The sequence below is a fragment of the Cyanistes caeruleus genome, chromosome 3 (genome assembly GCF_971803275.1).
Source record: "Cyanistes caeruleus chromosome 3, bCyaCae1.hap1.1, whole genome shotgun sequence".
NCBI classification, from domain to species: Eukaryota; Metazoa; Chordata; class Aves; order Passeriformes; family Paridae; genus Cyanistes; species Cyanistes caeruleus.
This window is the reverse complement of record NC_141703.1, coordinates 94,693,929-94,721,861: the sequence shown is the minus strand read 5'-3', so window position 1 is coordinate 94,721,861 and position 27,933 is coordinate 94,693,929. Positions and strand designations below refer to the sequence as shown.

Here is a 27,933-nt window from a genome sequence, read left to right as displayed (position 1 = left end):
TTGTCTGCACCTCAGCTGTGTCTCACAAGCACACTTGGAAATACCTTTTTTCAGATACCTTGGGAGGTAAAGTCTGCAGTTTGAGGCATCCTCACAGACATCAAAACACACTGTTCTGCTGGAATGTGCTTGTTTTGAGAAAGGATTCCTTAGTTTGTAGCGATTGGAAGGCAAAACTGCCCCAGACCATGGGGACTGCGGATGGTTTGGGATGATGGAGAACTGGTACCATGTGTAATTCTTCTAGAGGTTGTATCAGCCCGAGCAGAGAGGCAGCTCTGTCCTCTGTTTATCAGCAGTAGGCTGATAAAGTCAGAGGAATGGTTACTAACTGGTAATAACCTGCAACAGAACTTTCTGTGCAGCTTTGTGCTTCCTAGTGGCAGTAACAGGCACCAGTGCATCAGTGTTCCCTCTTTAGTTCTAAATGGTCAAAAGACCCAAATATTTTAAGGCCTTATGAATGAAGGCACTTAATTTGATTCATGTGCCCATTTTGCAGAAGCTAAACTACAAAAATTGCCTAAGTTTTCCATTAAGCAGTAATGTTATATCTTTTGATACAATTAAATATTATTTTCTCATTACTTGTGAGTATATTTTCTTGTACTGATTTCTAAGACTAGATCTTGTCTTACTCTACTGTTTTAAATTATTTAACTAATCCTTATTCAAGGAGATAAGGAGAAGTTTTGTTGTTTGGGGACTTTTTTCTGTAATGTGTTATCTGGATTTCTCAGTTGTGCCACTCATTGCACTTGATGCATGCCTGTGATGGAGAGAATTACTTATTTTTTTGAGTTGCCAGGGGACCCTTTCTAATTTAGCCGGAGCAATCTGAGAAAATAAAATGGTGCTGACACTGTTGTAGCTATTTTTAATGCAATGGTTATGTGGTGATCTTCCCAAGGACAGATTGCTTTTGTGTCTAACATTTTTATCTCATTTACAAGAAATTTCTAAAATATTGCCATGATAAATAGCCAGCAACTCATCTGAAGAACCATATTGATAATAAAATTTGCATTCTTAGCCATTCCGTGGTCTAAGAGTCCCCAGAGGAGCTTCATAGCTATTGCTTGGCCAGTTGGCTTTGCACCATGGGCTCCAGGGTATCTGAGCTATTATTAGGCTTCCAAGCAGGAAAAATCAAAGCCTACTGAGAGGGAATTTAGGGAGGATTGACCTGGTAGACATGAAAGAGATCCTCCTTTTGGGGTTAGCTGTGCTGGTGACACACAGCTGAGTAATTTGGGATTTGTCCAGGAGATGGTTTGGACTGCTGTGAAATGCTGAATTCTGTACCTTCTTCTCCCACTGCTCTGCAGACCCTTACCCTTTTGTCAGGGAAATGTGTTAATCCTCTCTTCTGAGTTAGCCAGCCCACTGTTGCATTTAGAAGAGCTCACCTGTTGTTTGGTACTGGTGGGCAGCGTGGCAGGACCCGCCTGCTCCCCGTGTTCTCTGCTGCCTCGAGGAGTGGTACCGTAGGGCTGTGGTGTAAAAATGTTGTCATTGCCACTTTTAGCCCAGCTACTGTGGTCAGCACAGCTCTGCTGGCAACAGGAGCCCTCTCAGCTGAGCAAGGATGAACAGGGACTTGGGAACCAGTTTTGCTGACAGCTGCTACATTTTACAGAAATTGAACTGACCTTGCGCTGTGTGTACCTGATGGGACATGCAGGAGAGATGCAGAGAGAAAAGTTCCAAGAATTGCATTAGACCTTGAGATTACTTAATCTGATTCAAAATCAAGGCCAGTTTTTAATAGCAAAACTGAGAATAATAAGGAAGTCTCGGATTTTTTTTTTCTCTAACCTCATCTCTGCCCCTCTTCTCCCTTCCTCCCAAAGAAAAATGGCAAGTAAGAAAAGTCTCAAGATGTGCCCAACACACTTAGCCTTTTAATTGTGTTAAATATGTTTCAATCTACTGAATTTAGTGCTGGGAGCCCTGAAAAATAATTTGCCACAGATTAATGAACACAGATCAGTACAATTTCATCAGCTAGTAAATAAAAATACCACTTACAAAGCAGCCTGAAATTAATCCATCACAGCACACCCAAACTGAACTATGCCCACCTACAGAATAATGGCAAGCACATAATTTCCTGTAACATATCTGAAACTAGAAAAAGAGCATAACAAATACAAAAACCTGTTTCCACAGTGTACTGAACTTTTTGTTAAAAATTAGGAAATAGAGGCTTTATTTAAAATCTGGTTTCAGATATGAGACAATTTTAGAACAGCCAGAGAAGGATGGAAATTGGAAACAACTAAGGGGGTGGGGAGGCATAATAAATTTTGTACAAAATTTGTTCTCATATAGTTGTAGTTTAGTACTGATACATAACCCTGTTGAAAGCATAAGGGAAAAAACAGGTATTTCTGACCCAGAGTATGTCTGACTGCAGGAAGATACAGCTAATAAAAGTTGAGGGATTCTCCCTTTGGGCATGTAGAACAGGTTCCCTCCAAATGTTGTCACAGAGATTAATTTAGTGGTAAGAATTAAACCTGTCCTGTACTGGCCCCTGTCACTGGGAGCCTTTTGGACACCAAATAGATGCCTCATCTCACTCATCTCCAGAACAAAAGAAAGCCCAGACCTAAACAAAAAAAAAAGCTTACTAGAAGTTATTCTCTCACTTATCTTTGCATATGTATGCCAAACAACATATGTCTGTTCTAAATTTTCTTTTTAATTACAAGTTGGTTGTTCCTACATTATGAAGAGTTCTAAGAACCTTGCCTCCTTCCTCTCTAAAAAAGCTCCTTTTGTTTCCTTCATATTCTCATCTTGTAACAAGTTTCCCATGGCTGCCATAATTTCTGTGAGCTGCCTTTATCTTTATTTCAGTTGTAGGCTGGCTTGAACCACAAGCTGCATTTCCCAAAGAATTTTAAGATTATTTTCAGTTGTAACTTCTTATTTATTTTGGGGCATTTGGAAGTGTCCTGCCTAGAAGAATTTCACTTTTTCAGTCAGCCTTGGTTCTTACAGGAATTAATTGTACATGTCATTGTCACTATATCTCCTATGTTAATAATTGCAGAGTAGAAAAGTGGCATGTGAAGGTCAGAAGTCTCAGTAATGGTGAATCAGTCTACCAAATGCAAATTTGTGTATATATATGTATATATATAGATATACAAATATATATATATTTGTATGTATATATATGTATAGAGCTATTTTGTATGAACAAAATTGCATTTACATCAGAACATTACATCCTATATCATCCTATATCATTAAGGTCTTGTTTGCCTTTAAAAATACTGTAGTAAATAATGAAAAAAATATTAATTAGTTTTGAATATATTAGTTAATAAAGGTGATTATTAAAGGGAACCTGTTAAATTATCTAAATATCTCTGTACTCTTTTGTGTGAATGTGTATAAACATGCAGATATGTATGCATTAATATGTGTGTTTACATGTATATAATTAGTACAAATATTGATGTAATTAGACTACATGCATATGTTAATATTAAATTTAAAAGAAGTTAGAAACCAGTGCACTGGATGATTTTAAACAGTGATTGATATAAATGAAGAAGTCTTTGTGTGTGTGTGCATGTGTGAAGCAGAAAGGGCTTTTTCCATTTTTGCATGGTTCAAAATGAGTTTGAATATAAATACTTGATGACAAGGAAGCCTGTTAGTATGTGCCATGCTGCTGATGTAATACCAAAGCAAAACATGGGGAGAGTTGTGGAATTCCCATTTATTTTTCTATATTGAGAGCATTTTGTGACTGCTCTGATGCCTTGGACGACCTTGTGGTTGTGTTAATGCTGTAAGTCTCAGGGAAGCAGAGGCACAGAATTGCTGTGCCCAACAGCGTCACCGTGCAAGCAGTGTGTCCTGTCAGCACCTGCCTGCCTGCTCCTCTGCACCTCAAGGCAGATGAAAGTCAACTTTGTATTAATCAATTAGGTTCTGCATTTTCACCAGCTTATTATTAGGGAAGGATTTGTGAATTCTCCTGTTCTGGCAGGGCGAGGTCTCCTGGGAAGCTCAACACCTCAAAGCAGAGCAAACAGTGCTGGTCTGTTACAGACATGTTTGTGATCTGTGAGCTTCTGCATTTATTTGCATCAAGTTATGATTTATGTTGTGAATAACCCCGCTGACATCAAGGTAACTCTTTGCAGAGGAAGGTAGACAGTTTAATGTGAGCATGGTTGGCAGAGTCTGGCCTGTGGTACTTCGATGCCTGCAACAAAATGCTCCTGTCATCAGAGGAGCTGACATGGTGTCACAAACAATTACAGCTTGAGACAAGCTGCTGTCCTGACTGGGACGTGGGTGATTGTTTCTGGAACAGATAGAAAGTTCTCCAGTTGTATGAAATAAAGATACTCAGGTACTGCAGAAAGATGCTCAGATTTGAACTGACATTTGTTGAGTCTGAGTCTGTGCCCTCTTCTTTCACTTCTTGCTGAGAGCAGAGGACATTGCGCCATGAAGTGCTGTCCAAAACTCAAATGAGCAGTGAACAGGTGGCACATTGTCAGGCTATTTTAGATCATGGAAACCATTTGTCCAGTTTTAGATTGCTATTGCTAGCAGTGTGTCTTTCAGTTGTGAGAAAGAGAAGAGGTTATTTAAGACTTACACGACTCCTGTTTGCCTTTCAGAGCATGCCAAGTGGGATTTCAGAAGGAATGCTTGCAGATCACAGGCAGCTTCCCCTGAATCTCTTTGATGCAATTCTCATTTATTTTCAATGTGAAATATTGGAAAGAGCTCACACAGTAGTTCAGTTCAGTGAAACATGCACAGATTCGTTTTGGAGTGCGTGTTTGGGACTCAAGCACAGTGAGCAAGAGGGATGAGGAGGCAATTCTGATTTCTTTGATGTACTTCATTTATATCATCTCTCCACAGCCTGCTTCAATGCAGTTTGTCCAAGACTCCAGGGGTGTGGAGCTGATGTGTGTTAAAGATGGTCGCTCTTTCAGAATCTCTGGACTCAGAGATACCAAAATACAGCAAAATAAATTTGCCAGAGGAAGGGTGATCCACAGGGAAACAATCCCATGGTAATGGCCAGTGGTAACACTGAATTACCAAGACACCTTTTAAACTTTCTGGAGTATGCTGAATGATGTGATTTTTAGCTTCTTCTAATGAAGTGCTGTATCTGAGTTTCCAAAGTGGCTGGAGGACATAAGTGCTCAGTGACTGCAGAGAGGAATAGGCAGGAACGATCTGCTGCTGTGCAGGGACAGCCATACAGTACAGGAGCACTTGGACAACCTCAAGAGAAAGGTATTTGCTCTGTAATGTAAGGAAAAGCTTTGTCCCACAGGCTTTGAGCTTTCTCTGTGCCCTGTTCACCTGCTGCCATGTGTTGGGCTGTGCAGGACTGGGCACACCATTTCTATGTGGGCTCTGGCACTGGTGTGGCCACAGTCCTTTCAGCTCTGATTTGAGGCTGTGCCTGCAAGGAGAATGAAACAGAGAGGTCAGCTGAGCTGTAATGTCCACTTCACACATTCCTGCATTTGCTCTAGAGCTGGAAAGCAAGGGCTTTTCTTGGTGAATTCCTATTTTAAGATTTCAGAATGTCTTCATCCTATGTTGAGGTGCAAACAGGTGGTGTCATTTCTTCCATGGCATTTATTTTGTTGTTAATTAAGTTCATTAACATATTTATCTACCCTCTTCACTTGGGAGTCTCTTAGTTGTACTGAACAGAAAACAAATTCTCTTTTCAATTGCTGCTCTCTTTCTAAAGTTCTTGTGGTTTGCCAATAATCTAGTCTATATCAAGTAAGATTTCATGACAAACTGCATCCAACCTGCAAAAGCATTCACTGATTTTCTTTACTATCTTTCAACTTCTTAAACTTTCTTGAACTCCTAACTGCTTTCAGAACCCAGCTTTAGGGTGGTGATTGTTACACAGGCTTTTCAAGGTGGGAAAAAGGAGTGAAGATTATGGAATGGTATCTTTTCAGGAATAAATACGTACCCATTTTGTTACCCATTCTGTCACATGAGGATTTTTAAAGCCATTGCCTTATTGCCTCATAATATGTAATGCTGCATTTGTAGATTTATAGAGATTCTTCTCTCCCCCCTTTCACCCCCTTACCTACCTTTCACTTCAATTCTTTTGCATATTTTTCACATACCCTTTCACTTAGGTTTTTTCAGTAGATAGCTATTTCAGCATGGAATTTGCAAATACCAGCCATAACTGATTTTCTCTCTTTCATGTTCTCTGGCCATCAGTTTACTCTGCTCACAACTAGTGGTTGCATAGACATAGCTATATCATCTGTACTTGGGGTGATGCTTAAGAAAGCCTTCTATTCCTCTCCTTTCAAAATAAATAACTTAAACTTGAAGCTGTGATTTTACAACTTTGGAATGCAGGAGATTGCAATAATGACTGAATACCTGTTGGGCAGAAATATTCAAATTACAGAAGTTGAATTAATTCAGTTTGATGGATGATAACACTTCTGACAATAATCAGTCAGTAACTCAGTCCCCAGTAGAAATGTCTGTGTTTGAATACATCTAAAGCACTGTTGTAACACTGTTGGAGGGAGCTGTTACTGCGCATTTATTTTTTCCCCAAAGTCTCTCTGTAGATAAAAGAGATGAAGAAGAGAATGGGTAGAGACACCTGAATTTAAATAGTTGTCTTTTAAAACATAAGTGTGTTTTAGGACATTCTGCTCAAACTTTGGGAGTGGTGCCTTTGTTTAATTATTGCTGAAGTAACAAACACAATTGAAACATACTTGCAGGGAAAATGTGAATATTTTTTGTACAATAGGACATTATGTCTGTCTTGTAATTTTTCCTCTTTAATGTGTTTCAGTAAGGCATTTGGGAGCTTGGAATGGGAATTTCATGCATTTTTTGTATGCGTTGGCTTGGATTTTTTTTTTCCTTCATCTGCAAGACTTGTTTTAGTAGGTAGAAGTAACTTTATTTTGAAGGAAACATCAGCAAACTTAACAAGAATAATGTATTTGTTAGAGCTGCATTTATTGCCAATCATGAGATTGTATTATTGTGACAAGCTTTCAGCTAGAGATTTTATTCCTGTTTTTTAATGCAGAGATGGATAGATGGATTTGAAAAACATTAACAAGAGCTTTTCTTTTTTCTGATTAGATCCTTCAGATGATGAAGCTATTGAAAAAGCTGGTGAGAACAGGACAGCACCATGTCAAGATTCAGATTCCAAACCTGCTGTGAAAAAGAAAAGAAAGCAGGTTTGTAAATTGAGCAGTCATTTAGCACAACGATGATTGCACATAGGGAAACATAATCTCCTTTTTTTCAGTAAAGGGACAGTTTTCTTCACTCTCTCTGATCTGCTCATGTATCAATTTATTTTTTATTTTTAAAATTTTTTTTGGTTATGTTGCCTTATTTGGAAGTGATCACATGCTAGCACATTTCAGCAATAACTTCCCACTGGTTTTGTGTGAGTTGAGGTTGCCAGACCTGTCCTATGAAGTGATTGTCCTGTGGTACAAGCTTGGATGGTGCTACTGAGCATCTTTTCATGCAATTTTTTCCCTTTCCCTGCAAACACAAAGTCTGGAAAACTGTATTTACTTGTACAGATTTTTTACCCAAGCATGTCCCCAGTTCAAAAAGCCCAAGCAAAAAAGAATTGAGGTTTTCATGAGTTGATGTTTTCTTACCCTTGCACTGCTAAAACCTTCATTTAATGCCAAGAGGACCTGTATTATTCAGCATGACATGGAGTATGCCAAGGAACAGGCAGCATCACCCCAGTTTGAGGGAAAAAGGCATCTAGAGGTTGGCTGATTTTAAGGAGTTTGTTGCTTGAAGGTAAATTTGTTCTGCCTTCCTCATACCACCCAGGAGAATCGACTGAGTGGCTGTCAGAGAGCTAAAATTACATTAGAAGCTATCTCTCCTTGAGGTTATGGATATTAATTTTGACCCTTAGGTCAACATTAAATTCACTTTGTAATGCCTAGGCAATTGCCCAAGTGAAAGCCATTTGCAGGGATGTTCTTTTTTTGTAACAGAGAAGTGTAAACAACATGGTAGCAATTACTATGCTTTTGGATGTCTTTCCAAAGAGACCAAAGGTGAAGTGATCCAAATATCTGAATGAGGTCAATGTTTTGATTAGGAAAGAGAACCAAGCAATACAGGAGAAAGCTGTATTGCCTTTGTACATGCTCTAGCAGGGGGTCAGATGCTGAGGAGTGAGAATTCTTATGGAGCCACTTTTTATCACTGTTTTCACTTAGGCATTTAGAAGCAGGTTAAGACACTTTGTTTGGAAGGGTTGCTTGACCCTTTTTATGAGAACATTGGAAAGGATAGCCTACACAAGTTACTTGCCAAGGTAGCCTGGGACTGCTCAGCTGTAGCAGAACACATGCTTCTAGTCTTTCTGTCATATAGAGAATATCAGCCTGCATGATGGAATCAGGTAATTTGATGTTTAGGTGTGAAACTGCAAGAGGGAAATACTTTATGGGAGCTCAAAGTCGCGGATGGGTTATTGCTCCTCTTTTAGACATACAAAATCAGAGTTATTTATGGGAAGCTGGTGGTTCTGTAGTTCTGGTACAAATAAAAGAACCCATTTTACTCATGCCTGCTTTATTCAGAGGCTGGAAGCTGTTCTGCAATGGACTTGGCACCTTAAAGCCTGTCACGGGACAGCCAAACAGAATTATGAGCATCCATGTTCCTAGTCTGCAGGCTGTCCTCAGGCTTACAGTGCAGTGAATGATCTGTCTCCAATCTGAGTGACGCAGTGATGTGTTTATTTTGTCACAAACTCCAAAAGTCAGTGTGTGGCTGACCTGGAATGTAAACTTTCACACACATGCAAGACTGTTTTCACTCTACATTTGAATTTCCCGTAACTTTGGCAACATGTAAAGAAAAAAAGCATGTTAGAAATATAATACAGGAAATATTTTATGTTCTGTGTATGATTAACAAACAAGGAATTTATGACATTTTTAGTTCATAAATCACTGGTCTCGGCACAAATTTCCTGTTTTCTGCATTTTAAGAATTTCCATGTAAAAATAGCATAAAAACACAGAGCACAGGGGAGCCGTGTCAAAAAACACTGGTTGTCTGCTTTATGTCTTGCATAAGAAAAGCATGCAAATGACCTTTTCTTAAGGATGGCATGCAAAGAGCTATTGCATGTGTAGGTAGGCAACTAATGCTTGGATAAGGGTCAGAAGTTCAGCACAGATCAGATGCTGAAATATTTTAGACTGTGGATCATCAAGGATGTGTAAGTTTACAGCCATCCACCACCATGAAATTTCTCTTTTTATGTCATTATTTTTAATGTCTGAATAAAGTGGATTTACCGTTGCTGGGCTAATAATATACTATGCTTAAATATGTATATGCAGTGTACAGGAGGCAATTTTGAGTTTTAACATGCTTCTCTAAGGAAGCAAGGCTTTGACTGTAAGCCTGCTGTGTGCTTGTGTTGCCTGCTGTGTGATTCTGTGGCTGTTGAAAGAAAGGGTTACATACTGCCTTCAAAAAAGAAGCCATTTGGTGGTAGTTTCAAACATTTGAATGAAGGCTTAGCAGTGAGAAGTTCTTTCTTTCAGAGAAATTTTTTCAGCTGTGTGGCACATTTCATTCTTCTCTCATACACCAGTTGGGAGTGTTTGCAGAGTTATGTAAAGCAGTTCACGATGTATAAGAAGGGAGAAATGGGCCCAAAGTGAACAAGTGACATTTTTCAGTGGGCTGGAAGAGTGGCAGCACCACTGAGATGGGGTGAGATTCAGTTTAGCTCTTTTCTGACTTTTTGATTGCTTGTAGGTAGCCCTTGACTGAAGCAATCCAAAGGCTTGGTCTCTGCATAAAATATGATGTTGAACGTAAAATTTATTATTAAAACACCTGGCAAATGGTCTTTAAGTATCTATGGACAGCTGGGATGTGTAAGAGTAGAGCAGAGGGGTAGCTGTGTTTCAGTCTCAATGTCTGGGAATGCTAATGGTTGGGATAGAGATGAAGAAATGTATGGTGGTGTTTTAAAAACACTTGAATCAGAGTCAGGACAGAGATTTTTAAAATAGCAATGAACCACAAATAAAGCCAAAAAACTTATACTAACTCTGTAACAATTTTGTTAATTTGAGTTTCCACTTCCCTTCATTTCTAGTGAAGATAATATCTCTTTTTACCTGATAAAATCACAGGGACAGATCTCTGTTGTTGAGGCAAGATACAATCCCTATCACAACTTCTCGTGGGTTTTGATGCAGGCTGTGTTACATTCCAGCTGTACCTGTAGAGTGCTTTGCTCCTCAGGCAAATCTTCTCTAGTAATTCCTACGTTTTGTTTCAATCCTCAACCAATTTCAGGGCCATAATATACATTACTACTGCCTTTGCAAGGGCAGTGGTTGTGGCTACATCACAGCACAGAAAGCAAGAGGTCATTCATTTGTGTTGAGCACAGTGGTTACCTGTTTTAATAGCTAATTTAGAAAGGGGAGCGGGGAGGAAAAGAGAAATGTAGGCGTTAATATGAACAATTAAACCTCAAAAAAATGCTTCTGATAAGGCTGTGAGAGTGGGCTTGGAAAGGCAGGAGAGTGCTGGGTTGGGTCCTTCAGCACCAGTTGCCATGAAGTGTCCTCCTGTTAAAGTGCAGGGAGGGCTCAGAAAGGCCCAGATGCTCTGAACTTCTGTTTGCTTTCCTTTGGCCCTCTTGGCCTGACTGAAGCTGCCTTCCCAAGGGAACAAAGGAACAACTTCTCTGGCTTTCAGCTAGGCTCTCTTTCCTGCTGATACTGTTCTTTCAGGCTTTCCCCAGGGAGGAGTGCTGGATTTGTTGTTCCTGAGCTTTTTAGTGCTCCATGTGATGAGTCTTCTCCACATTTTCTCACAAGAGCAGAGTTTTCCAGCCAAATGCATCATAGTAGTGTGGTGCTTTTTCCTGCAGCTCAGCCTGTTTTCCCATTGCTCTTCATCAAGTCACTTACTAACTTCCAAAGCCTGCCTATGTAGATAAATGTGCATTTCCATTAGGTAGAAGGTCCTTAAGGAAAAAAAGAGAATTGCTACACTCAAAACAAGAGGAGTCTGTGCCTCACTTCCTCTGTTTTGGACAATTTTAGGTGGCTGAGGACAAATCCTAGCCCTGGATTATGTGAACAGGGACTCTGGTACAAATGGACCAATTCAGCCTGTTCACCCAGGCACAAAAGAGGGTTAATGATAGCAGCATGTGTTGGATTATTCTGAAATGCACCATGTATTTTTCTTGTGTGTATTTGACGCTGCCTGGTATGTTGAGACAAAGCAAGAATGGGATAGGACAATTTTGAAACATGTTTTCCTAAATTTTGCATTATAAGTGTAGAAAGAACTCCAGAGCATGATTGTTTATAATTAATCCTGTCCAGTTCCATGTTATTTTTTATCATCTGGATGCTCACCTAGACCTAGTTATTTTAGAATAATACTGGCAAAGTTTAGAAAAACTATCATTCGCAATAGTAGAGATTAAAAATATAAAATTTAGTGGTAGATTTTGTTTATATTTTCCTCCTGATTTTTTTTAAAGTATCAAAACCTGCTTTTCACCATTTTATAGAATTATGACTACACCCTGAATGTTTCCATTTTCTCTTCTTTTATTCCCTCTCTTGGTTGAAACAACAGTCTCTACCAATTCCATAATTACTTTATATACATATAACTGTAAGGATTTGATTCCTTCTACAGGTCAGGAAGTTCAGTTTTAATTGTTTTTTCCTAGCCCAGCATTATAGTTTCTGTGTCTCCTCTTACCTCCTTTGCCTTCCTCTGGTGACTTTTTTTCCTTTTTTTTTTCTCTTTTAATGTGTTTTTCAGCCTACAGAGTGCTTTTTAAGTCAGCCTGAAGAAAAGCAAGAGAGCACTGTAAAGGCAAAGAGGAGGAAGAAGGTATGAGTGTCCTTGAGTGTGTTTGGGGTCTGGGCAGTGGGTTTATGTGCTACTACAGGATGCAGAATGGGGACAACTCCATGATGATGGGAGGTAATATGGTCATAATATTGCAGCCTCTTGTAGAGAGGAAGAGAAATTCCTGATTTTTAAACCTTGCTTGAGATACCTATTCCCAATCTGACCTGTGGCATTATGTCTGTATTCCACTCAAGGGTTGTGTGTGTCTACACCCCACTTGCAAGTGTTGCCCACCAGGAAAGGCTGACTGTATGGAAGAAAGGTGGAACTTCAGTTGCTGCAGAATCTGACCCATTCCCACAGTGTGGTCAGGCTCCAGCTGCTGTTACTTCTTTTGAGCCAAGGACTGTCCTTGTTCACTCTTCTCCTCATAGCATAAGTATATAAATAAATACTCTGTATTGTCCCTCTGGCCGTGCTCCATCCTCACCCACAACAACAAACACACCCTGCAGTCCAAATGGAGATTATATGGCACCAGGCAAGTTAATTGTCTTTCTGTAGGGGGACAGACTGTAAATAGTTGGCTCCCTCACAAGGCTGAGGGGTGGCCTTTTTATGCTATGTTAGCCCTCTTAATCATCCAGGGAATGGGAAGCGGGAAGAGTGGGATTTTGCTTTCAATTCTTTCAGCTGTGCTCTGGCAGAGTAAGTACAGTCCTTACTCCCCTGGAGCCAGAGTGAAGGCATGCCATGGCAGAGGCTGGCACACACACCTAGCAAGAAACCCCATTCTCAGGCAAACTGCACCTTTGCTTTCAGTGGGCCACAAGGCTGACATACACAGCCCATCAAAAAATCCCATTAGGAAACATTTGATCTGTGGCTTCCAAACAAACTCTTGTTTACAAAAGTAAGGAGAAAGGAGGAAAGCCATTTGTTTTTAAGCATCTGGAACGAATTGGAAGAAAAATAAAACTTCCTGCATGAGGAACATTTCCCCACAGCTCTCCTTGAAGGAAGAGAGTTTGCTCAGGTGTCCTTACTCTTGCTCCTAAAGAATTTCTCATTGTATCAGGGTTCTCTCCTCCAGAGGGCAATAATTTTTCTGAAGGAACCAAGTGGCGCAATGAATGATGTAATGGCCCTGTGGAACAGCATCTTACACTGATTTACCAAGTAAAATGAGCCTGATAGTTCTGTCTTGCTGTCTGCTAAATCAGAGGTTCCCAAATGTGGGTCATTTCAGAGGCAGCTTACGAGGCAGGGCTGGGGAAAAGCATTTGGGGTTGTTGGGAAGAAGAATGGAGAGGTTTGGTTACGGGCCTCACACAGAGGCTGTCTGTGCTGCTCACAGCCTCTGGTCCTGCTTTGGGAAGACACTTGTTCCATGGCAGGAAAACACAGCAGTGGTAAGCAAAGGGGAATCTTGGGAAGGAATGCTACAGATTCAAGCACTGCAGAAACCTGGAACAGCCAGATGTTCTCTGCAAAGTCTTCCAGGGACTCTAGAGAGCTTTGGGCCAGGCCAAAGCTGGACTGAAAGGAAGGCAAAAACACATCTCCCACTGTCAAAGCTTCAGCTGGGGTCTTGCAAGCCCACAGGTGGCTTTTAGCAGGGATGAGACAGGCAGTGCCAAAGTGGCAATGGCTGGGAGAGGCAGCACTTGCCTTGCCTTTGCTGTTTTGGTAGCCCCTAGATGGGTCTTCCCTGTTCAGCATTCTGCCCCCCATGCTGCTCTTATTGAGGTATTTGGGCTGTATTGGGCAAGAGGGAGAGACAGTGTGGTGGGGGTATGGAAGAGAGGAGGGGGTGGTTGCTGGAATGGAGTGAGGGAAAGAATGGGTGGAAGTATGTCCTTGACATTAAAATACCTGCCATACCTCTCTTCAAAATTTCCATTGATCTTTGCTCACCTGAACCTCAGCCTACCAAACTTAGCCTACCCACCATCCCTCCAAAGCTGCCAAAAATTCTTCTAGACCCACCTCATCTCTGTGAAATCCCACTTAGCCTCAAGAATACAGTCTCTTTTGCTCCATCCTAACCACACCCTTCTGCTCCTTTTCACTTCTAGACTTAAGCTACCATGTGTCCCCTTGATGATAAATTCAGTTTAGCTTACACAGTTGAGAAACCTTAAGCTGTCCTTTCAAAAACTAAACACATCTCAGTGAGAACTAGAGAGGCATTGCATTCTTGTCATTCTCTCCAGACTGCCTCTATCCTTGCAAATTTGCTGTTTTTTTAAATACTTAAAATCTGCTTTTCTTAAATGCTGGCAGATCAGTTAATGGGAACCTTGGGCTAATCTACCCACAAGTTCCATTTAATTATGGCAAAAAATACAGCAATCCTTACAATTCAGTGAGAATTCAGACCTGTTACTTGGTAACATTCCTGAGGTGTAAAACACAATCATTGTGAACTCATGTTCAGTTTATAAAAATTAGTATTTTTAAAAAAAAATAAAAAAAAATAAATAGAAGTATAGGAGAAAAAAGCAGCTGTGAATTCTTGCTGCTTGACCTATGACTTTGTTGTTTTAACTTATTTTCATCACCCTGGCTTGGTATTCTGTGAATATAGTTAGCCATCTTCCCTCCCAAGTATAGATAGATAGTTACCCTGTTTAAATCAAAATACAACCACATCATATATTATCACTCGATTCCTGTTGTTATGCCTAAAGAATAATAAACTAAAACAAATTATGAAAAAAGCCTCTATTTCAAAATTGATACTAAAGGGTAGCAGTGGCAAAACTCAAAAAGCATCTTTCAGTTATTTTTTTTTGTTACAGCAGCATTTCAGGTGAGTGCACAAGATTTTTCACGTTCAGGCTCACAGACCATCTTGTCCAAGTATCTCAGCTTGCATCTGAATTCTGCATTTCCTCTAAAGACAAAGGGAATCTTGTCCCATTGTAAGGTATTTTTCCAATTAAGCCATAATTAAAGTGAAATAAATGTATAAAGATACAGAAGAACATTTATTTACAGTGTTGTTAGCTAGCCAAAGAGCTATATAGAAATACCATATTAACCCATTTTACTTGGATTTTTTAGAAGAAGATTTCTGATGTTCTGCAAAAATCTGCTCCAAAACCTGGTGTCCCTGCAGATCTACAAAATCTGCTTGCTCAGCATTTTGGTGAAAACCGTTCCGTGATTGAAATCGAGGAATTACAGCTGTCAGGTAGCTTGTCCTGTATTTAATAGAAAAATAATGTTCTTTTCATGATACTATTGACTTCTTTTCCTGCAGAAGAAAGAAGCTATTTGGGACATGTCTTGAGTTGTACATTTTAATGAAAACATTTTCTAATATTTCTTTTTCACTGTATATTAATTTCCTGTTTAAGTTGAAACATTTGTTTCTTTGGAATAATGAAACATTGTTAAAATGTCTCTTTTTATTGTAAGGTATTAATTTCTGGAGCTCACTTTTCTGATAGAAATTTTATGATTCCTAATAGTAGCTCTCAGGATGCTATGAAAGATGCATTTTGTTCCTGGGATTATTCGAGTCAATCCAGATGCATAATAAGGGGCTGACAGAAATAGACAAAGAAATAATGAGGCATCATTCTCATATGGGTATGAAATTTTGAGTGCAGTAGTTTTTCAGGGAATGGCATGAATTGAGGTGATAATTTTTGTAGTTGTGTGAGGTGACCAAGTTTTAGCCATAAGGATTCTCTTTGTTCCCTGTATCCCGCCTCCAGTTAAAAGCCAGATAGAAAAGGCAGAAAGCAGGACAGAGCAGGTTTAGCTTCTGTCAGTTGGAGGGTGCATTGGAGATGATGGCAACATTGAACTTCTCTGCCTCTCCTGTGCAGGCAGAGACACTGTCCATTATTTGTTGGTAGGGTTCATGAATAGCAGCAGCCTGGTGACCAACCTGCACTCACCTTTGGGACTCCTTGAACTGTCAGTGACCTGTGTCCAGTGTAGAAGCTTTCTAGCCCAGCAGTGCTTTTTCTTTTTTCATGCATAATTCTGTCTCTCTAGGTAAATGTGCCCTTCCTTAATCCCCACGATTCTAGGTGGACCCTTCTTTATTTCTGTGGGGCAGTCTCAGCTTTGTTACTGGATCAAGAAAACTTGGAGAAGTCCCCTATAGATTTCTTTGAAAAGCTTGTGTTAAGTAATTTTTGATATATAAGGTTTTTAGGAAATAGTAAATAGCTTTGGTTTCTTTCTTATTCAAAGAGCCCTTTGGGCTACTGAAGTGACCCATTTCCATATGTGTTGGATGAAGATATTTTTTTCCTTAATTTTTTTGCTGGCAGTGGAAGGCTTAGAGTGCCAAGGAGTTTATGAACTTGTACAGCTGTCAAGTCATTCACGTCAAAGCACTGAGTAACTAACAAGCAGCTACTTTGGAGTTGTGTGTTCCTGTTCACTGACAAAGTGCAGAAGGTCAGGGCTGGTCAGAAAGTCAGCATGGCCTCTTGCTGCAGTCTGTAGCTGTGTGTTTCTCCCCCCATTTCTGAAACTTCTATTAAAACTGTTGTAAATACTGCAGTGTTGCTGGACTGTTGGTGAAGAGTCAGTGACTGAAGCTGTGTCCTTCAGATGGACCTCTTGAACTGCCAGTCATTAATGAGACCATGTATTCAGAAGATCAGCCCCACCAGCGTCAAGTGCATCTTTTAAACATGATTTTTAAAGTACTTCAGCTGCTGATCCTTCAGTTGTACTTACTCATTTCCTTCGAAGCTCAGGTTCCACTAAATGTCAGTCTCAGGATTTAACAGGAACCAGTGCAAAATAGAAGCTTTTAGCAAGACAGGACTTCAGCCAGGCATTGGCTGCAAACCAAGTTTGCCACACTGTCTGTTCCAATGAAGATTTTGGATTGATGCTCTCAGCATTAGCAAAGTGCACCATCCATGTGAACACGAATAATGTCTTTGGAGAAACCTCCTTAGTTTAGAAAATGTGTCAGCAAACATCCATAGACACCCCGAGAGGCTGTGCTTCATGCAAAATGATGACAAATATGTAAGTGTTTAAAGACAGAATTGTTAATGCTCTGCAGAAGCATGTTGTTATGTCAGGCAAAGAGCCCTTGACAACAGTGGCAAGTTTTCAGAGCATGGAATTTAAATCACCTTTTTAAGAACTTTGATTTTCTGTATAGACATGAGAAAGGACCCTCCAAAGAACCTGTTAGGGATCCTCATTGCCATTATATGAAGTCAAATGGCTTATCTGCCACAGAGAGCTTTTAAAAGTCTTCCTGGTTATCATAGTGACCAGGGAAAAGGAGGTCAGCAGGAAATGGAGGAAGAGGAAGGTGCTGAAGTGCAGGGAGGTGTTGCTGTTAGGGTTGATATAGTTAGGTTGATTACCACAATATGAAAGGCCAGAAAGTGAACAAACTTACTGACAAGTAAAATATTGGTAGATTCTTCCATTTACATGGTATGAATTATTTGGGGGATGTCCAGACATATTTTATCATAGGTACATTGAAGGAACAGCCAAGGAGTGTAAGGCTTTTGGCTGAGGCTTTGATTCATTGTGGCAAAGAGATATGAAAACTTTCTTTAAAGCATGTGATCACACCTGGAACTCAGCCCTGTATTCGAGATTTCAGGCTGGGAGGAAAAAAAAAATTGCAATTCAGATATGTTACCTTCATTGATTTAATCCATATAAAGTTTCTTCTGCATTAATTTTTGTTTCAGAAATGGTAACTAACTGATGATGGATTTATGAAGTTGGGATTTCATCAATATAACTAGTAGTTATGCTGCAAACATATATTCTCCCTTTGCTAATAAAATACATCAACAAAAATATTTTCTCCTTTATATTTTCAGATTCCTGTTTTTTGCCAGCCAATGATCTTACCCACAGTTTTTCTTCGTACCTGAAGGAAAGTGAGTTTAAATGTTGGTCTGGGTGAGATAAAAGTTGTATGAAAAATATTGTTAGGGCAATATTATTGCATTCTTACATGTAGCTCCAAATATTGCTTATTATGAAATATTAATCACTTTAAAGCTTTTAATTTTTATTTTTTTATCACAGGGTTTCTTTTTCTGGCTCTTTTTTACTCTGACACTTTTTTTTTATCAGAAAGGTTCTGAGCCTTCTTTTAATTGCTAGGGATTATTTATCAGCAATTTATTGTGGCTTCATGAGTAGGTGTATGTATTATCTTACAATAAAAGTCTTGCAGCTGTCTGCTGACACAAACCAAGAGAATTTTTATTCTCTTGTATATTTATATAGAACTTCTGGTCTGATAAATGTTTCTTTGCAGTTGATTTTCTCTGATACAAATTGCCATATGTGGCAAATGAAGACAATAGACTCATCACCTTAAAAACTGTTGGTTATTAACTTATCTATTTTTTTCAGTTATGTGATATTTCTGTATTTTATTTATTTTGGGCATTCCATTTTCCAGTTTCTCAGCCATGACTAAATGCAAAAGTGTTGCCAAAGTCCCAGACCTCAAAGGAGTCAGCATGTGTGTTCTTGCTGCTGGCTACCATTCATCATGTACTCTAGTAATTTAAAATTGTGGCATGTAGTACTTTGTGTGGCTACAAGAGCTTTTCCATTGCAGTCTGTCCTAAGTGGGCCAAGCTCCGGAGAAGCCACAAGGAGAAGAAGTCAGTGGTGATGCTGGTTCTCTGCAGTTCTGCCCTTCGCTGCTTGGAACTCATCAAGTATGTCAATAGCAAATGCTGTGTTGGGGTTGGCAGTCGGTCAGGAGTTTTGTCTTGGAACCACAGGCAAAAAGGCAAAACTGGGACACTGTCCTCTGCTAGCCAGCAAATTCACTGACTCAAACTGATGCAATAACCCTTCCTTCTTTAAACTCTGGGAGCGTGGTGTTCGGTTTTGGACTGAAGTAATGCTCAGTACTTCAGTTGTGGGAATTGTTACTTTTGTTAAAAGCCAAAAGTAAAGTGTAACCAATTTAGGGGAAACATGGAACACGTTATACTTGGGCACGGAGTAAGCCCATAAAGCATCATGATCCACCGCTAGGAAGTCATGGCTTTGCACCAAAGGCAGCGAGGACATGGTGTTTCAGGGCCTCAGATGCCAAGGTGTGTCTGGCCTCCAGGTCTGTGTCACTGTTCTCAGCTGGCTCAGGCTGGCAAAACTGCTGGGCAGAGATGTCAGTTCTCAGTGTGCCCTGTCCCCATTTTTCCCCTTCTCTATCCTCCCCCTTCTCATGCCAGAAGTTTTGATGAATTGATGGAAACCTCACAAATTTCATGGTTGTTTTCTGTGTCTTGCCCCTACTTCCTGTGGTTATCTGTCAGCACAAAAGGAGATGGAGATTTGGGAAGTTTGATTCCATGACACAGATATAAGCACAGATAAGGCAGATAGGTGCCAGTTGTGCATGTAGAGACTGGCACCTGAGACTTAGGTGGTTTAGATGTAGATAAACCTTTAGCTTTGCAAATTAAAAATTTGTTGTTCTGCAAGAAGCATGCAGAGCAAGCTGTCTTAAATGGCATTCAACAAATACTGAATATGTTGTCTCCTGTTTGATGAATACAGAACATAGAGTTGTTACTGTGTGCCAAAATGGAGCGTTAGAAAAACAAGTCAAGGTTTCTAACAAATTATTTTGGTTAACTGGAATTTGAACAATTTCTGCAGTAAAGACAGAGGAAGCCTATATTTTCCCAGCTGCAGGAAGACAGTAAAATGTAGATTGGTCCATACACAGATCTTCCCTTTTGTGCACACACACTCATGTTCATTAATGCCTCTGAGTAAATGAATTATTTATTAATTAGGATTTGGTGATTAGCCAGTTTTGCTAGCAGTGAAACCACAGGCCATAATATTAAATATTATCTGAAAAGCTATCTAAACAATATTGCCCCCTACTGATATCTTCCATTTCATCTGTCCAGTTGTTGATCTCTGTTGATGAGTAGCAAACAAGAATTTACATAGTGTTCAGAGTACAACCAGGGTTCACTGGGGGACTCTGTGTGTCTCAAACATATTGAGAAATGCCAGTTAATTCTTCTTTCCTCATGTGTGGTCTTAAGTCCAGCCCTGCTTCTTGCATTTCATTGTTCATTTTTTTTTATTGCTAGGTCAATGACAGCCTTTAAAGGAGATTGCAGAGTCCTCAAGTTGTTTGCAAAGCACATAAAGGTAGGGAATTTTAGTAGAGCAAGTAAACAGCTAAATAGTGTGATACCATTTTCTTTTAAAATCCTTTGGCAGCAAAGGATACAAAGGATACTTTCATACAGTGTTCATATGAAACTCCCTCCTTTAGGTAGTGTTTCCTTTGGTAACCCATTGCTGCAGTGTGAGGAATTTCACTAACACCATCTCCAGTAGCTCTGTGCAGAATGGAGATGATTGTGCAAGTGCTGAGTTTTACTGTCCCATGCTCCTATCAAGTGTTCATTCACACACACAGGTCTGTGGAGGCAAACTGTACCAGCACCCACATTTAGATTCTGAAAATTGAATCCCCAGTATCCATACCCATTAAAAAGCACAAATTATGGGGATGTTTGGAATAATGAGTGGACACTTGACCTTTGATTTAAATGCTTTCAAGCATACAAATGTCTTTTTCTTTATTTCACCTTCTTCCAGTATCTTCATCTTGAAGGACTTCAGAGTTAATTCAAGTTTTTCAGTATTCCAGAGAATTTGTTTAAAAGCTGAAGGAATCTTGCTGTCCTCACCTCCAAAAATAGTTGGTGCAACAGCAGATTTTTGAAGTTAAAAAAGATTGAACTTCTAGAGAAGTGTGATGCCCAGCTGTCTTGTTATATTTTTTGAACTTTCTTCCAGATATAATCATCTGACAGTTTGAAAGACAAATATATTTTGTTATTTGATGGTGTTCTAGAAAGAAATACGATAAGATCTTGAATTTATTTCCAACTCTTGAAGAAGAAATTTAAAAACCATTATGGGTTTACTGTGATTTTTCTTTCTCTCTTCAAATTAGATACAGGAACAAATGAATATGTTGGAGAAAGGCATTTTCCACATTGGGGTTGGAACTCCAGGGAGAGTGAAGGCACTAGTGGAGCAAGGTAGGAGAGCAAGGAGGGTTTCCTCCTTAGGTATTCTATATTTGGTCCCATGAGAAGTGAAACTTCAGCTGTTTTTTTTAGGCTGACATGAACATGTAGATTTGGCTGACATAGTTCAAGTGAAGAAACAGAGCCACACTAAACTCAGTGGTTCTGTTTCTTCACTTGTGCTATGTCAGTCAAAACAAAGTCAAGGTTCTAATACTTTGTTTTATGATGACTTTAAGCTGGCATTAGCCAGTATTAGCAGAGAAAGGCAGAGTAATGTTTCAGCTGCCAGTCAGTGCTTATTCCCCCTTCCTGCTCCCTGTGCAAGCCCAAGAGTGTTTGGCAGCTCAGTGAAATGACCCCAATTAAACCAAAACCAGTGTGCACACAAAATCAGGTAATGAGCAGGCAGAGGTGGGGGATTTCCTCTTTTGGCAAGAATAGTGATTTATGCTGACTTGAAAGTGATTGCAAAACCATAGTGTGAGATTTAAAGCTCCAGGAAACCAAACAAGTGCAAGTGGATCAAAAGGAAATAGTGGCAGAAGTCACTGTATTATATGTCATTCTGAACTCAGTGTAAACTTTTGTGAGGGGTAGATGGAAGATCTACTTGCTGATTTGATGTTATTTCTCATTTGCTTTTAATAAAATTAATTATTCTATATAAATCTCCTTTTCTCTTCCCACATTTGAAGTATTTTTAGTTACTCAGTAAACAGTATGTTCACAAAGAAAAAGAAACAACAAAATGACAAGATGATAAGGCAATTCTTTCCATTCCTCTTATGAAAGACACTGCCTTGCTCTGATTCTGGTCTCTTGGTCAGGGACTGGCAGTGGTTTAGGACTCTACTGCTCCTTCCAAAAGAGTGCAGGAGCAACATCATTTTGTTGCTTCCACCAGCACTGACTGTTAGTGCTCAGCACATCAGCACATTGCCATGAGAGTGGTGAGGCACTGGGGCAGGTTACCCAGAGAAGCTGTGGCTGCCCCATCCTTGGAAGTGCTAAATTTTATCCTGAGCTTTAGCTCTTTTTTGACAGTTTAGTGTTGAAATGCCAGGTCACTTAGAGAAGGGAGAAGACTCAAAAATGATTGGAAAAAAATGGTGAGAGTCATGTAGAAGACCAGGGAAAAAATAGGAGAACGGCTGAAAAGCAAGTTCAGAAAGGACCTTTTTTTCCACAACCTTTTATTTGAAGGATAAAGGAATTTTTCAGCAGCACCACTGACCTGACTCATATTCACATAGCACCCTGTCCTGTAAATTGCTGAACATTGTCTGTTCCTGATAACATCCATTTTCAGGTTAGGGTCCTTGTAACTTACCAGTGACATCAGCTGTGGAAATTCAACTCCTGTGGTTTCATCAAGAGGAAGTTTGAGGAATTACTTTCTGGCAGGATGTTAAGCTCTTGACAAGTCTGGCAACAGTAGTTGCTCTACTTTTGTGTTTATCTTCCAAAAAGGCATGGGATTATGTGGCTAAGGGAGTTTGCAGTGTCAGTGTAATCGATTTCCAACCAGCAAATGTAGTACTTAAGTGTTCAAAGATTAGTTTCCTTGGAAACAGACAGCAAAAGATGTAAAAGCCAAAAATCATTTCCATAAACACATGTCATATTATCTTGGTAGTGAAATTTATGTTGCCTTTTTAGATGCCCTGTGCTTGAATTCCACTAAATACATGATTCTGGATTGGAACTGGAGAGATCAGAAGCTAAGGAGAATGATGGACATCCCTGAGGTATTGTATGAGCACCTGTATATGTTATATTCTGTGTATTCATTACTTTTGTTGGTAGTTCTCAGGTCCTGGTCAGTAAAGTTTTCTTTCTGTAAAGCTGTCTTCAGTGGTTAAGGAACACAAAGAAGTTCACATTCACTGAGAAGTCTGTACTCTTTATCTCCTGAAAAAGAATTTTTCTTTTATTGTTGCAAGTCACAGCTGTGACTTCTATGGTTGTGCTGTGAGTTTCCCCTTTTATGCTCGATGGATGTTCCACCTGTGCCCATGAAGTTCCTTCAGCAGGAGGACTTCGTACAGAATCCTAGACCTCAGCAAATTGGAGAGATGGGCATCACCAACTGTGTGAAATTTAAAAAAGGTTGGATCCTGGTGCTGGATGCACCTGGGATGGGGCAACCCTGGATGTATGGACAGACTGGGGAATGAGATGCTGGAAAGCAGTGCCATGGAAAGAGACCTGGGGGTCCCTGGTCTGTGGGAAGCTGAATCTGAGCCAGCAGTGCCCTGGAGCCAGGAGGGCCAACCCTGTCCTGGGGGCATCAGGCACAGCATCACAGCCGGGCAGGGGAGGGGATTGTCCTGCTCTGCTCTGAGCTGGGGCAGCCTCACCTCCAGTGCTGGGGGCAGCTTTGGGTGCCACAATGTAAGAAGGATACAAATCTGTCAGAGAGCTTCCAGGAGAGGGTGATGAAGGTGGTGAAGGGCCTTGAGGGGAAGCCATGTGAGGAGGAGCTGAGGTCATTTGGTCTGTTCAGCCTGGAGGAGACTGAGGACAGACCTCATTGCAGTCTGGAACTTCCTTGTGGGGGTGAGAGGAGGCACAGGTACTGATCTCTTCCCTGTGCTGACCTGTGTCAGGACCCGAGGGAATGGCCTGAAGTTGTGTCAGGGGAGGTTTAGGTTGGATATCATGAAAAGGATCTTCCCCCAGAGCAGGTTGGGCCCTGGAACAGGCTCCCCAGGGAAGTGGTCACAGCACCAAGCCTGAGAGACTTTAAGGAGTGTTTGGACAGCGCTCTCAGGCACAGGGTGTGATTCTTAGGGTGTCCTGTGCAGGGCCAGCATTTGGACTTGATCCTTGTGGGTCCCTTCCAACTCAGCATATTCTGTGAATCAGTGAAAAGTTTCCTTGAAAACTAAACAAAATTAAATAAATCTATGTTTCTCCACCTGAGAGCAAGATGGCATCATATGAGTAAATCTACAGACAGTTCTATTGGGTTTGTTTTTTTTGGTAAGGTACAGAAAACTTAAAGCCATCCATCATTTGTATACTTCTTCCAAGATAATTCCCAATAATTCTTTCCAGCTCTGTAATCCAGCTTTTCTATTTCCTGCTATAACAAGCTATGTTTACAGTATGTTGTGGGGCATCACCTATGTGTAGCCAGATGGACAGGCAATTTCATTCATCAGTGCTTGTTAGAAAGCTCCCAATTTCCTCCAGAGTCTTCAGGTTTTGTACATTTAGAGCAGGCCCATACAAGGAGGGAGTCTTCAGGGAAAAGGATTTCTTTCATGTTCACAAGTGAAACAAATTATCAGTCATTAATCCATCTATGTACTTGTCTAAGTATTTGAATGTGCTGTATTTTACAGCCCCACAAACACAAAACAACAATAAAAAATACGTTGAGGAAATGAAATAGCAAAGAAAACCTGCCTTTGCTTTTTTGGAGGCCAGGAGGCTCCCTCTTGTGGTTAATACATAAGGCTTTTTTTGTATGGTGCTGGCACTTACTGGTAACTTTTTTAAAGATCAGAAAACATGAAGTGACAGACAATTCAGTACAAAATCACAGGCAGTGCAGAAGGTGTTGATAGCAGTGGGATGGATTTTTGAAGTCATCTGAAGTCAATAGCCATAAAGTAGACCATAGGTGATCCACCTCCAAAAAATGAAAACTGTGTTGCCAGTATTTCATTTTGGGCCATTGCAAACCTCAGCAATAGCTTTCAGCTCACTATAGGCAGCATCATAGCAGTTCTGTGTGTCTGTCAAGAAATGTAGGCAAAAGTTGTGACTCCAAGTCTCTTTTATTAAGGTGAAATCCTAAGGCTATCTTAGCATAAAAAGTTAAAGCTTTGTTCAAGTTAAATCCAGGTAGGTAAGAACATTACACCATCATAAATTGTGTTAGGGTAAGCAATAGTTATTTATGTGTGGATACAGAATAGTGAATATGTGATTACATTAAAGTCTTCAAACTGCTCTTGGCTCAGGTAACACATCATAAAGGAAGGTTTTTGACATCTGGAGCTTTATAAGTGTAGTATCTTGCAGATAGGTGTTTATCCCACTGCAGACATCAGGCAGATTCCTTAAAGTTATTTATGAGGAATGTCAACAGCAAAAGGCACCCAACTAATGTTTTGGTGATAAGGCATCTTAACACCACATATAAACCAATGGCGTGTTCTAGCAACTTGTGGGCTTCAAATTTGGAATACAGTCTTAGTCAGCTTTTCTAATTATATAGGAAAATGCCAAATACATGCTATGAATAGTCATAGGTTTTCTCAGAGAAAGTAAGTACAGTACCAAAGACAATTCAGAAAACTGGCTGTTTGATGTACTCATTTCTTTCACCTGTGTTAGTTATGGAGGCAAAATTGTACACTTAAAATTAGAAACTCAGCAAACTGGCCTATTTTCAGTGCAAACCTCAATTATCAATAATTTCTTTGCATACTCAGGTGCAAGGTTGCTAAATTTCATTGCATTTACACCAGAAAGCAAGAATAGCTGGAAGCACATGTCCTTTGTACTTGCTGTTTTTGTAGCCACCCAATGTTCAGTGGAGAATAATGTACACAGTGTTATATTCTGATGAATATATGAATTTAAAAACACATGGATCTTCCCACCTGGCTGTTCTGTATCCCATCATACCCACACAATGGATGCTGCCCTGGTCCAGTGCTCTGTCAGCTGCCTCAGCATCTCATTAGTTAATGCTGCTGGATTTTTTCATTCTCTGTTTCTGTGTCCTACTTCATTCATCCCAAACATTGGAGAGAGAAGGAGATAAAAAGAAACCTCCCAAAGAAACCACTGGAGGAGTGAGTGGTTTATCAGACTTTGTCTTGGCATACTGTCTAACTAAAAATGGATTGTATACTTTTTGATCTGACCAAAGGACAAACTTCCTGCTTTGAAAGCTTTTTGTACAGCTGTTGATGGCAATACAGAGCTGTGTCAATTCCTGAAATTACTTGTTCCTAAGATTCAAGTGAAGTTTTTTCAACAAAACCCAATATTGTATTGTCTGCAAACAATACATACACTAAGCCTTCAGTAAATTTGAAAATTGGGAAAGTTTAAGTTTCAGATTTTATGAAAATGAAAAGGTTTGTGAGAAATGGACCTGTGATAGAAAGACAACTGTTTTCACCTTCGTGTAGCACATCCAGTCTGAAATTGAGGCTAGCCGGGCTTTTGTACATCATTTATTTCTCTGCAAAGTGGAGGCACTGAAGGATATAATCCTGTGAGAAAACATGCAAACAAGTTATTTCTGAGTGGTAAGAGGGAGCTATAAGGAAACTCTGGACTAACCATGATGATAAAGAATCTCTTGTTCTCTCTGAAATATGTAGTCAATATTTACTCTGCAATACACTTGTTTTATCTCTAGATAAGCCATAAGCTACAGCCATATCAGCATCATAAACCAAAGTACTTTGTAGGCAGCATAGAGCTGACCTTCATGCTCACTTTAATTCAGGTATCCCAGACACTGACAGGGCTGTGCCAGGTGCACTGCCCTTGATCTGCTTTATGCCATTTGTTACTCTGCAAAGTCCTGCAGGGATTCTCTAGCCCAGGATGGGCCTTTTGCTGTGGTGTGCTTTATCTGCTCTGCCAGTGACAACCTTTCTGTCTCTGTGTGAAATGGGACTTCAGGGCTGCAGGGCAAATGATGGGTGTTCTAAAAAATAGAAATGTTCTAGAGGACCTTGTATAGGAATCTCTAATTTCTAGTCCTGTAGTAAGGTGCCTGAATAAATAAATAATGGTATCATTATCAGTAACTTTTTATGCTTTCTCTGGTTTTTATTTTCCTCAGATAAAGAAAGAAACAATTGACCTGCTGGAGAAGAGTATTATAAAGCTGTGCAGAGATGGATCTGTGAAGCTGGGACTCTTTTAATGACTTTACCAACAAGGAAGTAATTTGCAGCTGCATTTTACTATAATCCTGCCTGCAACTGAACTTTGACTTTTCAGAGTTCTTAATATAGAAGGCACATTGCAACTTTTTCTGAGTTTTCTTTTAATAAAAACATAAATTTTGCTTGTAGTTCTAGAATTATTTTTATTGCAGGAAAAATGTCATTTTGAAATCGGAGTTACACTGCTTCCACCTGCTAGATTTACTACTATATGTCCCTAGTAAGACTTTGAAGATGGGCAATCATGAGTGTGAAAGTCTTTGTACAGCTGCAACTCAGTTTTCTGTTCCCTCCCTGTGCTGTCCCAAATGAGACATGTATTTCTCTCATGAGAGTGGTAATCTAGGTCTTGTCCTTGGGAGTCTTTAAAAAAGTTGTATGAGTTTCAGTAACATGTTAAAAAGGTATTTTTCACCTGTCCTAGAGCTGGACAAATGCTGCTTTTTGCTTTTACATGATAAATTATCTGTATATTATGCTGAGATTTTATTTTGGTTAAACTGTTGAAGTGTGCAAAAAAGTATTCTTATGTTTGTCCATTTAAATTAAAATGAAGTGATGTCTGGGTGATTCTTTTGTCATTGTGGATAGTAGGGAATGGATGGATTCTTTTTCAGAGAACAAGATGAATAGAGATGAGGAAATCATCAGTATCTTGGAAAGCCATTGATTAAAATTGGATATTTTAAAAATTAGTTGTCCCTCTAAGATAAAGAACACATAACCTTTTTGCAACCTTTAATTGCATCTCAGTCAGTAGCAATGAATGTACTAGGTTAAGAAAATTGGTTTGGTCTTCCAAAGCCATGTTCTCTGTCCAGTGCTGTCTCAGCACCTGCAGTCCTCCCCAGTGGAATCCAGTGCAACCAGAACTCCTTTCACTATGCCATGCCTGTTAGCTGGGCAGCTATGGGAGTGAAGGGAGAAGAAACATTGCATCTGAAATTACACACAAATCCAAATTTAGCTGACAGTATCCCTGCAAATGAGTAAGACATAACGAATCCTAATGAGCTGTGGGGCAGGAAAAATATATTTAA

At 39.8% G+C, this 27,933-nt stretch overlaps 1 protein-coding gene across 4 annotated transcripts in view; it reads left to right on the top strand.

The window, feature by feature from the left end:
- CMSS1 (cms1 ribosomal small subunit homolog) overlaps positions 1-27,463 on the top strand; it is a 220,733-nt gene extending 193,270 nt beyond the window's left edge. For all 4 annotated transcript variants that reach the window (XM_023942212.2, XM_086883045.1, XM_086883046.1 and 1 more), the window contains 9 exons: positions 7,156-7,256; positions 11,884-11,955; positions 14,986-15,115; positions 17,751-17,810; positions 18,506-18,608; positions 20,010-20,070; positions 20,888-20,975; positions 22,626-22,714; positions 26,788-27,463. In XM_023942212.2, coding sequence (XP_023797980.2) covers positions 7,156-7,256; positions 11,884-11,955; positions 14,986-15,115; positions 17,751-17,810; positions 18,506-18,608; positions 20,010-20,070; positions 20,888-20,975; positions 22,626-22,714; positions 26,788-26,871 — 788 coding nt within the window. In that variant the 3' untranslated portion in view covers positions 26,872-27,463. The remainder of the gene's footprint in view (positions 1-7,155; positions 7,257-11,883; positions 11,956-14,985; positions 15,116-17,750; positions 17,811-18,505; positions 18,609-20,009; positions 20,071-20,887; positions 20,976-22,625; positions 22,715-26,787) is intronic.
- The last annotated feature ends 470 nt before the right edge of the window (positions 27,464-27,933 follow it).